General features: G+C 37.8%; 1 protein-coding gene across 15 annotated transcripts in view; it reads right to left on the bottom strand.

The window, feature by feature from the left end:
• ELF2 (E74 like ETS transcription factor 2) overlaps positions 1 to 16,359 on the bottom strand; it is a 92,791-nt gene that overhangs the window by 11,278 nt on the left and 65,154 nt on the right. For 9 of the 15 annotated variants that reach the window (XM_027066248.2, XM_027066264.2, XM_027066274.2 and 6 more), the window contains one exon: positions 1,269 to 1,382. In XM_027066248.2, the coding sequence (XP_026922049.1) occupies positions 1,269 to 1,382 (114 nt within the window). Of the gene's footprint in view, positions 1 to 1,268; positions 1,383 to 10,755; positions 12,249 to 16,359 lie in introns of those variants that run through there. The other 6 variants (XM_027066295.2, XM_053216956.1, XM_027066280.2 and 3 more) reach the window with 5 other exon arrangements.

Below are 16,359 nucleotides of genomic sequence, written 5' to 3'. Positions count from 1 at the left end.
CCCCCACTTGTGCTCTCTTCTCTCTCAAAAATAAAATGTTACAAAAATATTTTAAAAACCATTTAATAAATGTGTCTGCAGTGAAAAGAAAGCACTTACAGATCATTTCAAAATATGAAGAAAAGGAAAACCTCATTACAGCCCAATTAATATCATCTTTCAGTATTTAAAATTTTATTTAATGTAACAGTCCTGATGTTTTGAGTCACTAAACCAATACATACAGACTGCCATTCAGTGTTCTATTACAGTAATGTTGTTCTGGTTTCCTTTCCATGTGCATGAATAATCAGAATAGGACATTTCTATTTCAATTAGGAGACAGTTAATACATACTATTGTGGATCAATACATTGACCAGCATGCCCTAACTTTTTTCTCACATCTCTAAATAATACATGGGATTCCAATTATGAAAAAGGACATTTGCTCTTAGGATTTATTATAAATGCCTATAATAAGAAAGGCCAATATCATTGTATTAAGTCAAATTAACACTTGGACATTAAAACTGGAAGACAAAACGACTCTCAAAGGCAGTCTTAAAGAAAAAACGGGACCAAAAGAAAAAGAAACTTGTAGCCTGAGGAGTATAGGGAAATGGTGGAAGCTCTATCTCCTCTTTCCACCTCTGATGGTTCCCTGGAGCTACTGCCTATTTATCACTGAAGAAAGGATAGAAAGCAGTCTTGGGAGGCAACTCCACCACTCCATGTGCCATTCCCTTAAGGACTACAAAGGTTTCTAATTTACCCAGAACTAGGAAAATAAGACATGACAGGAGAGGTAAAAACTTAACGAACATTTATTTGTCTATAGTGGGCATTTTCTGTATCATTTATTATAAAAATCAAGTATTTCAAGTATTTAAGTCTTGGGAACTTTGACAAAGATCAATTATTGCTGTCACAGGTATTCGTGCATAATAAACCTTGAGAACAACAACAACCCCCATGTATTTAAGAAGAAACTTTCAGGGCACCTGAACTGTCCTAGTCAGTTAAGCCACCGACTCTTGGTTTTGGCTCAGATCACGATCTCGCAGTTCGTGGGTTCAAGCCCTGCGTCAGGCTCCACACTGACAGCATGGAGCACTCTTGGGATTCTCTCCCTCCCTCTCTGCCCCTCTCCAGCTCCCTGCTTGCTCACTCACTCTCTCAAAATAAAAACACATTTTTTTTAATTAAAGACAAAAACAGAAGAAACTTTTATTTTAGATACGTGGAGTGATGTGACATGTTTAATATAAAACAGAACAATTCACATACCAGGACTTCTTGAATCCCTTAAGCAGGTAGGAGATTCCATATGAAGCAGGGCTTCAGCAGCTTCAATGGTCTTATCTGTACAGTGTGCATTACTGCTATGAACTGATGCTTCCACTGGGGGGAAAATAAGTTCTACTCAATTAAAAATATACTGAATACATTACTAAATTAAAACATATTAGTCTATGAGAAACAAATTCACTCTCATATGAATAAATAAGTCATTGATACATATTAGTCCATATAAATTATTTACACAAATAATTTAAAAAAACAATCCGGTATCTATACTTTACAAAATAAGTGTTGAATTATAAAGCAACTATTGAGAATGATTAGAAATTACCAAGAAATTTCTGAATCTTATCGAAAGGAAAACAAGGACAGACCCTTGAAATCTGAATCTTATATCAACTTTAGAACAAAACTAACTTGGGGGTACGGGGGTGGATAGTTGTAGTTTAACAATTGGGGAAGTCAATTCTGTATCTTGACATACTGCTACTGAAATCAGGGGAGATACCTTGCAGAATCAGTGGGAAACACACATTTCTACATTAGTTTAATGAACTGGTTTCTTACAGACCCTCCTAGGTGAGTACTCTAACATAGCACCAGAACACTAGGAACTTTCTTCCCAATAACCTTGTCTCTTCTTCAGGACTTCCCTGAGCTTTTCTGGGTTTTACCCAATAAATTTGTCTTTAACGTTTCTGTGTTTGTGGGGCGCCTGGGTGGCTCAGTTGGCTGAGCGTCCGACTTCGGCTCAGGTCACGATGTCACAGCTTGTGAGTTCGAGCCCCATGTTGGGCTCTGTGCTGACGGCTCAGAGCCTGGAGCCTGCTTCGGATTCTGTGTCTCCCTCACTCTCTCACCCTAACCCACTCGCATTCTGTCTCTGTCTCTCTCAAAAATAAACAAACATTAAAAAAAATAATAAATAAAGTTTCTGTGTTTGTTTTCCCATGAAGCCTTTTCTAATTCTGCCACCTTCTGTAACTCTTTTTTAGCACTGTCTGCTTTGCTGACTGAAATACCTGTGAAACAGTAAAACATAATACAGCAATCATTTGGGCTTTCAAGTCCAACAGCTTGGGTTCTGCCACTTATATGTTACCCTAGACTAGCTCAGTCTCCTCTTTCACAAAACAGGTGTATTACTTACCTCATATAGGTGTGAGAATTAAGTGACGTGCAATACCCATAAAAAACATGTACAGTGCCTGGCATATAGATAAGTATTTAATAAATAATAATTTCTTACCACTCCTATAAGATTATATGTTCCCTGAGGTCAGGAGGGCTATCTTAATTCATCTTTATATCTGCTATAATTTCCAAATAGACTTTAAATACAACAGACATGCAAGTATTTCTTTTATATATTAAAGTTAAAAACAACCCACAGACCTCACAGAGAAATTGGCCATTCAAAGCACAAACTTGCATTAATGACATATTAATTTCACACCCTGACTTAAAATGTTGAATATTCTACTTGGTAAGAGCTTCTGAAACATGAATATGCAACAGTTTCTAATTTGATAGATTTTTCTCAGTATGTCCTATAGAAAAACTAAAACGAAATATTTGTATAAACTGCATAAACCATATGACAGATCCATACATTCTACACACTAAAGATATGAATCTTTTAAAACTGTTTTCAGGAAACTCTGAATTGAAAAAAAAAAATTCACTTAATCTCAAAATTCACCAAATGCTAAAGCTTTAGCCTTAAACAGTAGTCATTTGGAGAGCATTTATTTAAAGGAAAAAAATCCAGTGACTGTTTTACCACCTGTTGCACATCATCCACACTCTCAAGCAAGGTACTGAGTCTCTCCAGTTGCTCTTTCCATTTATGGAAATCTGCTCAAAGCTAAACAGTTCCAGAGAGGCAGCCAAACCTCTAAGTAAATCTATCTTTAGGTGACCCTGCTTACTCTTTATCTGCAGCTTCACTGAAGCAAAGGATTCAATCAGTCCCAGCTCAACTTTAAGAAACTTAGTAAGTATAAAATATATTACCATTCTCAAGTAGTTTTTTCAAAGTGCCTCCCCCAACACTCACATGTATTAAAGAACCTTGGAAAGCAATTTCTCAGGCTTTTAAAATTTATTCTAGGAACTTCATTCTCTTTAGAGTCTGCTTGTGTTGCAATTTAGGTGTTGTCTTATGTGCTATTAATAAACTATCCTGGGTAAACTAATTCCTTATGTAATTGTATTAAGACACACCCTAAAAACCTTACCGTATTAAAATGACAGCTTCAAAGCACTTGATAATACAGAAACAGAATTTTACCCAATGTTTAATGTTTTCAGTTATAAACAATGAAATGTGCCTAATGGTTACATATAGTGCTGCTCTGAGTTTTTATGCAGTTTGAGGCACATTTCATGTTAGTCATGTTGCTATTTCTGACCTCAAACTCCCGTCTCCCCCAAATTCAACATATTATTTCCCAGAAATATTTTACATTTACAGAGTAAAACATTACATAACAAACTTTAAGAATTAAATTTACCAATTCATATTTTAAATTTAGGATAAGAATATAAAAAATGCAGATGTTCCTTATGAATTATCAAAGAGAAGATCTAATACTCTGTGTTCTGTCAACATATGGTTGTTGAGCACTTATTATAGCCAGATCCTGTGCCACAAATCTGAAATACAAGTGTGAATAGATCTCTGGCCTCATGAAGCTTATACTAAGAGTTTAGAAACATAAATGGTAGTATCAAAAACATAAATGAAAATAAAATATTTCAAAACTAAAGTACAAAATAAAGTTACTCTGTAAACTAACAGCTTATTAAGTAGAACACTGATTTCTTTTTTTTTTTTTGATGCTTACTAATTTTACCTTTTGTCATTTTTATTAACTGAAATAACCCTAAGCACTAGGAGCTCATACTTAGATCAATTTGCAATATTGTACCCATCAGTATCCAAGAATACTTAACCATTTTGTAAAAGAAAGCACTATCTCCTTTTAATTTTCTTTTGTTGATACAAGTCTGTAAATAGTTTCTGATAAAAGAAATTTAAGAAATATTTCTCAGGGTGCCTGGGTGGCTCAGTTGGTTAAGCTCAGGTCATGAGCTCCCAGTTCATGGGCTTGAGCCCTGTGTAGGGCTCTGTACTGATAGCAGCCTACTTGGGATTCTTTCTTTCTCTCTCTCTCTCTCTCTCTCTCTCCCTCCCTCCCTTCCCTGTTTTCTCTCTCAAAATAAATAAACTTAAAAAAATAAATATTTCTCTTATTCAAGTTTCTGTAATTTTTAAAACCTTTCAATTCCTTTGGTTCAGCTCAGTAATTCAAATACAATTTAAACTAGAATTATGCACAATTCTTAAGGATAAACATGAACTTAACAGTGTTGTACAATCAAAGTAAGCAAATAACCAAACTACATGCAAGGGCTGAAAACTCCTTATCTCTTACTTAAAACTTGATTTACTGGCATCTTTCTAGACCTGTGTATGAAATTAATGGGAGGAAAAAAATAAGCAACACATTTTAAAAATTGAAACAATGAAGACAAAAGTAATCTGAAAGGTATCATTTTCTACTTAAGACTAGTAGGTGGTGTTGCTGGTTAATCCCTCTTGAAGAAATAAATGTATCAAATAAACTTCAAAACAATTTCAACTTTAATCATTGTGCCAAAATCAAATTTGCTTTTTTATGCCCTCCTTTAGTATTGGTAAGAGTCTTGTTGTTTCATTTCCAGCTTTCTAATCAACTGGTGTTTGTATGGCAGAGTACTCCAGACTCACTCAACAGCTGTTACAAAATACCAAACTTGGTAATCAAGTCTGACAAGAGACATACCTCTCAGCTTTGCAGAAGAGAATGCTGGCAATGGATCTAGTTCATAAGAAAGTTCTTAAGGTCAAAAATAAAAATTAACAGCAACTTAATTTGAGAGCAATGGGAAAAAACAACAACAACATTTCCTTAAATGATAGTAGTATGCCCCTACAAGCAAGACCATAAACTAGTATTAGAAGGTCATCACTCAACTGTGCACCTGACTTACTACAGCTTATCTCCTAATGCTCCAAGGTGTCAACAGGTGAGTGAAGAATAAAAAGGAATGCAATAAAAAGGGGGGAAAAGGTAAAAATTTTGGGACACTCCATCTTTTCTTGTTCCTCTTTGACTTTCTAATTACTATAGTTACAATTTAAAAGTTTAAAAGGGAAAAAGAACTAAAATTATTTTTGTAAAATAGAGCTACTTGATGAAAACTTAACATGAGGCACGTTTAGTTTTTAAATTCCTGCAGCCAGATTTTAAAAAGTAAAACTGAAATTAATGCCTTTCATTTAACCCAGTATAATCAATATATTGTCATTTCAACACGAAATCAATATAAAAGTTTTCCACAGTTTGTTTAAATTAGTTAAAATTTAAAAAAATTAAAAATTCAGTTTCTCAGTCACATTAAGTACTCAATAGCCATATATGGCTAGTGGCTATGGTACTGAAAAGTGCGGACTAAATAAAACTGTAACACAGATATTCTCAAAACTTTTTTGGTCAAGGGAAACTTTTATACTCAAACTACTGAAGACCACAAAGAGATTTTGTTTATGTAAGTCCTATTTTTATGAATTTTTTTATTTTATAAAAAAAATTTTTTTTTACTATTTATGGGGGGAGAGGGGCAGAGAGATAGGAATACACAGACTCCAAAGCAGGCTCTAGGCTCTGAGCTGTCAGCACAGAGCCGGATGCGGGGCTCAAACTCAGACCATCAGATCGTGACCTGAACCCAAGTCAATTGCTTAATTCACTGAGCCACCCAGGTGCCTCTATACAAGTCCTATTTTTAGATATTATTCTATTTGAAATTGAAATTAAGAAGACATTACAATATAAGTTCATTGAAATAATAAACCCAATACTTGTAATATTTTTATGAAAACAGATTTTCTATCACAAACAAAAATCAGTAAGTAGCTTTGTTTTACATTGTAGCAACTTTTTGTTAATACATGATAGAAACACAGTTGAATTCATATTTGCTTCTTCATTCAATTTATTGTGATATCAAGTCACATAGCCTCTAGAAAACTCTGAACACTTGTGAAAGTGAAAAGGCAAATGTCTTAGCATTATTATGAAAACAATTTTGACCTCACAGACTCCCTGAGCCTAGTTACTCCCCAGATCCTCAGATAAGAGATTTCAGTTTTTAAGAACTGCAACTGTAATTTGTTGCCAAACATAATAACAACCAAATTCTACCTTAGTGTTTCTGTAACTTTTAGCTTCTAGTGTGTATATAGATGAAAAATTATATTCTATTTTCCGTAAGTACAACAGCATTTTGTCCACTTACACATAAAGGACTTAGCAAGTTTTTCACAAATACTTCTTTGCATCCCTATGAACATTTAAGCTATAGATTAACACAGGGAGTTTAAATAATTATCAAGAACATTCTCCTGCCTGCCCTTTTCAACCAAGCACATGTTTCTAAAGATTTTATGTTAAATTATCCTGGTTGAGTACTTAAACATTGATGTTACTCTTCAACTCAGTTTTTATATGAATTTTAGTACTTATGCTGCAATGAATTCTGAAGAGTAATTTCTTAAACACATTTCCAAATAAAAATTTTTAATGAATGCCATTTTTCCAGGTTTATTTTAACACATGCTTCAGTTTTTCACATCCTAACTTGTTTCCAAATTGATCTTTTCAAGATTGATACCAGATATTTCAATTTACAGTAAACTGGAAATGATTTTCAAGTTCAAATTTCACAATGACCTTTGACAAACTAGACAGATTTGTTTTGTCAGTGAAAATACTTAAGCTAAATTTCCAGAACCCCCCCTTCCTGCCCCCCCCCCATTTATTAACAGCATTAAAGTAGAGCAAAAGTTCTGGTGACCTTATCTCTCAATTCCAATTTCTTAATTCTCAATTTCTTAAAACAAGTAGAAACAAGTCAAGGGAAGTATAATTGAGAACAAGAAGGTAGAATATTTTAAATTGAAAATCTTCCAGAAAGTCTATAGACCATACACACCCAGTGCTTTCACATAAATGTTAAGAAAGTAACATTCATTTTTCCTATAGACATTTATTTTTCCTATAATTAGCTATATACGTTTATGTGTGTGTATATATACATACTATGTATGTATGTATGTATGTATGTATGTATGTATACATGAAAATAAGCCTGAACTATATCATAGTCTCATTCAACATAAAGACCTGGCCTCAAGTTCCAATGTGGCACAAAGACTGGCTAGCAGAAATTAACCCAAGTATGTAATGACCTTACAGACATATTCATTCACATGGTGTAATGTAAAAAAAATCCTTCACTGTCCATTAAATATTTGAACCACTTATAATTTTAGAGCTTTAAAAATTATTAAAGATCCCCTAGTCAGTCTTGTTCTCTTACAGAAAGTGAAGCCTTAGAGAAGTCAAGTCACTAGCACACAATTAGGTTAGTGACAGTGAGATGCAGATCTTCATCTCCTGACTTCAGGGTCAAGGCTCTTTCTCATACATCACACTGTAAATGAAAGTTTTATAAAGTATGTCAAGTCTTTACCACAAAAATATTTTCTATGTTAAAATAAAACTGATTCTTAATAAGTAAGCTTATTTATTTCATTCTTAACTCAAACTCCTCTGACAGCATAAATGGTAATAACTAAAGCTGAAGTTGATACCTAAAGTTGATAACTTCAAAAGGAGGAAAAGCAAAACTGTATCCTCAGTACCTTAACATATAACAATATAGTAGTGGTAATATTAAGTGCTTTATAAACTTAGAAACAACAGTTTTGCTAACAATATTCAACTTAAAGCTTACCTCCTTCTACAAGTTTTCATTAGTATCAGTTATTATACACTAATCATCAACCTATTATAGCATTAACATTTATGTATTGCATAGATTTACATCTGTCTCCCCAATTAGACTGTAAAATCTTTATGAGGAAGAATTATGTCTAACACTCGATGACTTCCCTCAAGGGAATAAAAAAGTATCATTCTATTTTACAAATACAAACTTCACAAACATTACTCCGCCAACATCACTGGAAATTGGCAGCAATCTAAATTTTTATTAATTTAGATCCATGATTCTTCATTTTATGGGTCACGTTTCTTCCCCAACTTTTAACTCACTGAATAATCCTTGGGTAAATCAGCAAACCTATCTCAAGTTTCCTTCTAAAACAGAGCTTGTAAAAGAGCTTCAGATTACGTGAAAATTATTGAGGAAATAATCTGAAAACAATTATATGTAAAACATATTCTTTACAGAATATTATACTCACAAGGAAACTTCAATTGTAAGATTCATAAATACTAAAGAAATGCAGTAAGACTAGAAAACAACATATAACCTAAAAACCTCTTATCAAAGGAGATAAAACTTGTGTTTTCAAATTGCAGACTGCCTATATGTTTCCACTCCAAACAAAATATCTACAGGTCTCGTTCAGCTTCGCTAATTCCAAAAGCTTATGAAAGAAATACCTTCCACTGGGAAAATTAAGCCCTCTGACATTAACAATGTTTTTCCTAATTCTGTGGGGGCTATGCTACGGTTCTCCTGGTATGTTCACAATCACTGAAAACATTTCTCTAAATGTTTAACACTCACAGAAATATCACTGACCCCCACAATTACAGGTATTGTTAGTACCAGTAACATGAGGCCTAAAATTCCATTCCTTCATATTATTAATGGACTGAACATACAGAAAAGGAACCAAGTTCTCGCTGTACTCTGCCTCTTATTTACTGATACTTAGGTTCTTGCTCTTACAAGAAAGTAACTGTCCAATATGTTTTAATCATCACGCAGTAAACTGTGATTTTTCTTTGGGACTTTTGATATGTGCATTACATCTTACAGGATAAAAGGCTAGTCACTTATGTGTTATACAATACAGTTATATTATTCAAGACTTTATTTCAACTTCAAGCCCTTCCGTTAAATTTAGAGATACGCATTTATGTTCATGATTCTCCCCAACCGAACTACTAATTTCACACTCTCAAAGGGTAACATCTTTTTGCAACATTAGTCTTTGGTATTTCCCATCTTCCAACTCCCATAGCTGGCGATATGAAACAGAACCCGGGGAAAAGAAACATGTATGCTTTGTTGTTAGCATAAGTAAATAATATTCAAGCACTGCTACATCGATTCAGGGCCCTCACTGCGCTGTCTGCTATTAAGTAAAGCTGCTTTTTCTATGTAACTTAAGTCCGTGCCCTTCCGCTGCAGCAGAGGCGCTGCACATCCCCCACCCCCGCGGCCACTTCCGTGTTTACACTCCTCTTCCCTCCAATTCCATGCGTACATTGTCAGCTTCACTCCCGCCCAATCTTCATTGGCCCAGCGCGGGCCCAGAGTCCCGCCCCCAGAAATCAACGTTCTTATTTGGAACATCTTAGAGAGCAGATTGGAACCAAAGGCCTGTCAATCCCGCCCGTTCTGTCCTCTCCGAGGCGCTTCCGCTATGGTGGGAGGTTTGGGGGGGAGGGGAAAAGGGGGCAATTCCGTGCTGAGACTTCCCTAGGGCCAAGACTCCCTCTCGCCCGCCCCACTCCTTCACATTCACCCACTGTTTACAAAAATAACCGTTCTTCTCTGATGCCTCAACCGTCCAGGTCAGGGGTACAAAATATATTCCGTGTCCTTCCCATTCTTACCCCTAAAAAAACAACCCACGAGGGAAGGGGCATAAGCCTACTTCTTCACAGCCACCCATTAAATGAGGAAAGGGAGGCGGGCCCCTGAGAGCAACATCAACCCGGGCTATTCCACATTATTCAGTGACCCTTTCCAGAACCGTTACTCCTGAGACTGCACAAGGTGGGGACGTGAAGAGGAGGGGCAGAGCATTTTTTTGGCGGGTATCGGTCTACCGGACGTGGCCCGGGGCTGCATCGTCCACGCGGAAGTCACGGATTTGTGGACCAAGTCTCAAAGGAGAACGGAGCGGGGGTGGCGAGCGTTCACCGGAGAAGCCCGCCGCCCCCGACCGCGGGCAGTAGCGGCCTCTCCGGCCAGACAGCGTGGCAGGCGCAGCCGAGAGACAACAGCCTCACTCACTTCCTGGTTCCTCAGCAACTGGGGTGAAGCGCACAACTCGTCCGCCCCCGAGTCCCCAACTTAACTGCGGCTCGGTTCTCCGGCACCCGCTGCCAGCGCTCCGCCCGGCAGCTGCCGCCGCTGCTCGCCGAACACACCCTGAAGCGACAGCGCCAGATTCGAGGCAGGTTACTCTCCAAGGTGATCACTTCCTGATTCGTCGCCTCCATTACTTCATTCACTACCCCCCTTTCCCCCGGCCGCCCCGGTGACTGAGGTGGACACTGAACCCCCTGCACTGACCGCCACAGGGGAGTCACCCCGCCTTCTGTGCACCCCCTCTCCTGCTGCACCGATGCACAGGAGAAAAGTTCCCTGTCCTTACCAGCCCGGATGAGCAGATCCAGCTGGTTCGTGGGTCCCTCATGCAGAGACGTCGCCATGTTTATCCCGGGGCTGGAGCTGCTGCTTCACATTGACTTACACCGTGAGCAGCGGCAGCAGGGGAGGAGGCGGAACCCACGGCCGGAGATACACGCCGTGCGACCGACACACACTCACGCACTCGCACACACTCAGACGCCCGGATCCTTGCGCGTCCTCCGACAGGAAGCCGAGGCCGGCCCGCCTCCCGCCGCGGGGCTGAGAAACCCCACCACCTAACGGCAGGGGCGGCGGCGGCGGCGGCGGCGGCGGCGGCCGCCTCGGCTGGCAACGCGATCCTTCCGCCCCGCGTTCAGACAGGAAGTCCCGGACGCCCGCCCCGGAGAGCGGCCGCGGCCCACGGCGAGAGACACCTGAGGCTGGAAACCGCCCCGGTAGCCGCGGCTAGGACAAGGCCCCTCGGCAGGAAGAGGCACATTTCACGCTCTGCGGAAGAAAAGTCTGCAATTGTCCCCACTTTGGAAAAAAGCCATTAATCAAATTTTCTTCCTGGAAGAGATCTAATACCTAGTCCAACAGCTGTAAATAAAGGTGGCTATTTAACTTGTTTTTGGCCGTTTCAAAGCTTATGCAACATGTAACCCGTCCACTTCAAAAAGCTGCACTTTAAAACAGGAATACCAACAACAAAAAAGGCATACCTACAAAATATTCTAAAAGCTTTACTTGGAAAGTTAAGTAGTTTACAACTACTTTAAGAGGCTGGCTTCGTCTTTTTTCCTCTACAGCAGTGTTAAAGAGCACACTAAACAGGTATTTATTAGTAAACAACAGAATTTGCCAACCTCTGGGAGATTAGATTATCCTTCCCCAATTTGCTAGTCATGAAATTCTCTTCTTACCCTTTCATTTCTGTTTGGTTCATTTGGAAACAAACGTATTCATTTGTATCATCTACTTTTAAAAATCTTTTTCATAGAAACAAATAAGTACATGCTAAAATACAATAGAAGGGCGAGATAAATTGCCATTTAGTGATTTTAAATTTATTGACAACACAAAATCAAACCAATAAAATGACTCAGATGAATCTTCATTAAAACAACAACAAAAAATTCTTCCCTGGTTTCAAAATTTCAGAACCTAAGTTTGAAACAAAATGTTGCTCTGAAGTTGTTTCTACATAAAATTTACATAAAACAGTGCCTCCTACAGAGTAAGTGCTCAGTAAGTATTGGCTAAATACACACCAAAAAAAAATTTGGCAGTTACAAATTTAAGGTACAATTTTTATGATCTGAATTGAATGAACTGTGCTGATAATCCGAGGGGAAAAAAAGTTTTCCAGTGGTAATATTAATGCAATATTTGGCAAAACTTTGCCCAACATGTCAGTGCAATTTTAGAATAGACTTGCATAGCCCATGACTTTTTTTTTTTTTTCATTTATATACTCATTTATTCTCTTGGAGCTTTGTCCTAGCCCTTCCACCATGATACCCACCCTCCCATAAAAGAACTTATATGCCATTTCCAGAGTACAACTCCCCTTAAACTCAATAAGGATCTTTCTTGCATTATCATGGTATCATGGTAAACTTTCACCTGTTGGACAAAAGGGACTATATGAGTGGTAGCTTTTTAAATCTCTAGTCAATTTAAAACAAGGATCATCTACTGATAAGCAGCATCTTAAACTGAGACAGTTTCCAGGTGGGGGATGATAAGGAAAACCAAGAAGCAATTCCTGGCTTTAGGCAAATCACTGAAATTGATAATAAATTTGAATGTCTACTATCAATCAGTAGTTTTTCATGTATTTAAAAAGAAAGAGAAGCTTATTTTTTCTGGAGGCAACAGGTTAACTTGGGCTCAAGGAGGAATACACAACAGAAGAGTCAGTTTGAAGTATGATATATAACTTTTACCTCACGATTTGCATCCTGAGATATATCTTAAGAAGTCAATAGAGTGTATTTTACTCTTTGTACATCTTAATTATATGTATTTACCTCGCCTTATATTTTAAGTTCCAAGAGAAGAGAAGCTGTATCTATTCCCACCTAATACTTGACAGTATTCCTGTGTGTGTGTCTGTGTGTGTGTGTGTGTGTGTGTGTGTGTGTGTGTGTGTGTGTGTGTAATAACAGAAATCAATTCAGAAAGACTGGAAAGTATTCCTACATATTTAAAGTTCTTGTAAAAACACAATTCCTTGGGCTTTAATGCAATTCTGCCTTTCTACTGAAACCAGACTTTCAAGAGCCACCAATATTTTTTGCAAACTAAAAATACTATATTGGGAATAGCAAGTAAGGAAAAGCTGCTGCTGGAAATATAAATTGGTACAAACTTTCAGGAAAGCAGTGTGGCATTATATATCAAGAATCTAAAACAGGTTCATGTATTCTGACCCAGGAGTTTCATTTCCAGGGCCTAGCCTGAAGAAATGGAAGACACTCAATTGACTGATTGCTCCATTAAAAATGATTTGAAGAATTTTTTTTTTTTTAAGGAATTGTCCAGCTGTTTTTCCTGGTGACTGTACCATTTTACATTCCCAAACCAGCACTGTATGAAGGTTCTAGTTTCTCCACATCTTTGCCAACACTTAACTATTTTTGGTCCATTTGTTTTTTATTTTTTATTTTTTTCTTATTTTCTTTTTAAAATTTAGTACTTTTTTTTTTAAGTTTACTTATTTTGAGAGAGAGACAGAGAGAGACAGAGAGCGTGCGCAGGAGGGGCAGAGAGAGGGAAGGAGACAGAATCCCAAGCAGGCTCTCCACACTGTCAGCTCGGAGCCTGTTGCAGGGCTTGGACTCATAAACCATGAGATCATAACCTGAGCCGAAATCAAGAGCCAGATACCTAACCAACTGAGCCACGTTTGAAGAATTTTTAACAACACAGTAAAATAGTAAAAATATAAATGTGCCAAGATTTAATTACATATGTATTTGTTCTACACAATATGACCCAAACCATGTAGTACATGTGAATGTATGTATATATAATATGTGTACGTGTATAGTATACACACACATTCACACACATTCATCTGCATTTCTCAAGTCTTCAAGATTAAGCAGGTATTAATAAGCAGAATAAAAAACTGAGTAAGAATAGATAGGTTAGCATGGTAGACACTTTAGAGCAAATTCACATTCTGCTAATAACATTACAGAAAGGTATCTCCTACACTAAAGTTACTGCTCTATATTAGCAAGGAAAAAAGATAAATAGCTAACATTTTGGAAAAATTTTTTAATGTTTATTTTTTATATGGGGGGGGGGGGGGGACAGAATCTAAAGCAGGCTCCAGGCTCCGAGCTGTAAGTTGTCAGCACAGAGCCTGACAGCCTGCTGCAGGGCTTGAACTCACAACCAGGGACATCATGACCTGAGCTGAAGTTGGATGCTTAACCAACTGAGCCACCCAGGCCCCTGATAAATAGCTAACTCTTATTGAAATAAAAGCTAGTGGTTCCATGGTGTAATGGTTAGCACTCCGGACTCTGAAATAAAAGCTACTATGCTAAATGCTTTACCTTCGCTTTTTTCACATATTCCTCTCTACATTTCTGTGAAATGTATATTGCCATTGTGCTCATTTTATAGATGTGGAATCTAAGGTTCCGTGAGCAAGGTCATCGAGTTAATGGGAGGCAGGGCCAGGATTTGAACCCAAACACTGACTCTAAGAGCCCTTACTCTCAAACGCTACCCAAGCACCAAAGTAACAAGGCCTTCTTATCTGTTACAATGCATTTAGTACCTGTCCATTTTCTTTCTTGTCTGAAAATTAGTTTATATTCCTCCCTTCAAAAGGTGGAACCTAATTCCCCTCTCCCTTTGTGTGTGGGCTGGACTTAATGACTCACTTATAACAAATAGCATAAAACTCAAGTGATGATGTAGAACTTCAGAAACTGTCTGCTTGATCTCTTCCTCTTGGGTCACTCTCTCCAAGGAAGCCAACCACCATGTCATAAGTACACTCAAGTAACTATGCAGAGAGGCCTTTCAGGCAAGAAAACAGGGCATCTTGCCAACAGTCTTGTGTCTGAGCTATCTAGAAGACAGACCCCTCCCCCAACCCCCCAGCCCTAATCAAGCCTTCAGGGGACTGCAGCCTCACGAAAATCCCTGAGCTAGAACCATGCAAATAAGCCACTCCCCAATCCTTAACCTTAAAAACTACCCAGGCCCTTGGGCAGCTCAGTCGGTTAAACATCTGACTTCAGCTAAGGTCATGATCTCACAGTTTGGCTGGAGAATTTGAGTCCCGCATCAGGCTCAATGCTGTCAGCACAGAGTCCACTTCAGATCCTCTGTCTCCCTCTCTCTCTGCCCCTCCCCTGCTCACGCTCTGTCTCTCTCTCAAAATAAATAAATAAACATCCATAAAGTATTATTAAAATGAAGGCGTTTGAACCCAAAGTCACGTATTCATTTATTCAACAAAGAATTATCTAGCACTTACTTTGAGCAAGTTTCTATCATAGGTACCTATTATCACACCTGGTAACACTACGTTATATTAACAAAAGAAAAGAATTAAGCCTTCCTAATTCACATAGAACTCCCACTAATGGTGAAGTCCTTAGAGACAGTATGATGTACAAAATTGCTTATACATGAAATTAGGGAAGAGTGAATATATACTACATTTTTAACTACCACCCTGGAAAGTTAAATTATTTTTATGTATAAAAGCCTTCATAAAGCATACATTTTTAATGAGGGGTTCACAAAGGCAAAATTTTGTTAGTACAATGTGCATTTTTCTAAGAAGAGTCATGGCTATTTTTAGACTCTCAAAGAAATCTATGACTCCTAACAGTTATTTCATCATAAATTATCTTGCCGTATGCATTTAAGGACCACGAAAACCCTACAGTGAGTAAGGACTCAGTATGTACCGTTTTGAAGGCGGATGGTTTGGTTTAGGTTTTCTGCATTTTACTTAAGTTATTCCCGGGCCCGACTCTTCCTTGAGCTTACTGTCTCTACACTCTATAGTTTACACTGGGTGACACACAGCTTCGGATTCTTAGAAGCCACTCCTAAAAGACCGTCAATTGATTATTGTAGCTGGTTTTTTCTAATGGATATTAGAGAAACAACTCTTTCCAAATAGCATTTATTAAGTGCCCATATGTACATGACACCCTGCAAAATGAGTTTAAATAGTTAACGATCTCTGTATTTCAGATAACATTTATGACAGCTGATTTCAAGGGTTTGGGTTCTTTATTATCCTTAAAGAATTTGTAGAATCTTGAATACTCTGTAAAAATCTTTTTCAATTCTTATGAAACTTTCTAAGAGCTAATACATAATTCCCATTTAGCATGTTTATGAAAAAATTAACAACGGAGTTCTTAACTAAGATCTACTGCAACTCTAGGTTAAATTCTATCTTGAGTGATTCCAAAAGGAATATTCGGATTAACTAATTTCTTCCCCTCTCACAATACAGCTTCTGCGTGCTACCTACCAAAAAATTCCTCAGAGGTCAACACTGAGCTTTTAATTGCCAAACCCAGCCAACTCCTCTTAGTCCTCCAAACGAATGACATTATTGGCCACCCCTTAACGA

Source organism: Acinonyx jubatus, chromosome B1, assembly GCF_027475565.1.
Source record: "Acinonyx jubatus isolate Ajub_Pintada_27869175 chromosome B1, VMU_Ajub_asm_v1.0, whole genome shotgun sequence".
Lineage (NCBI taxonomy): Eukaryota > Metazoa > Chordata > Mammalia > Carnivora > Felidae > Acinonyx > Acinonyx jubatus.
The sequence above is the reverse complement of the archived record's forward strand: the minus strand, read 5'-3'. Positions and strand labels throughout refer to the sequence as shown.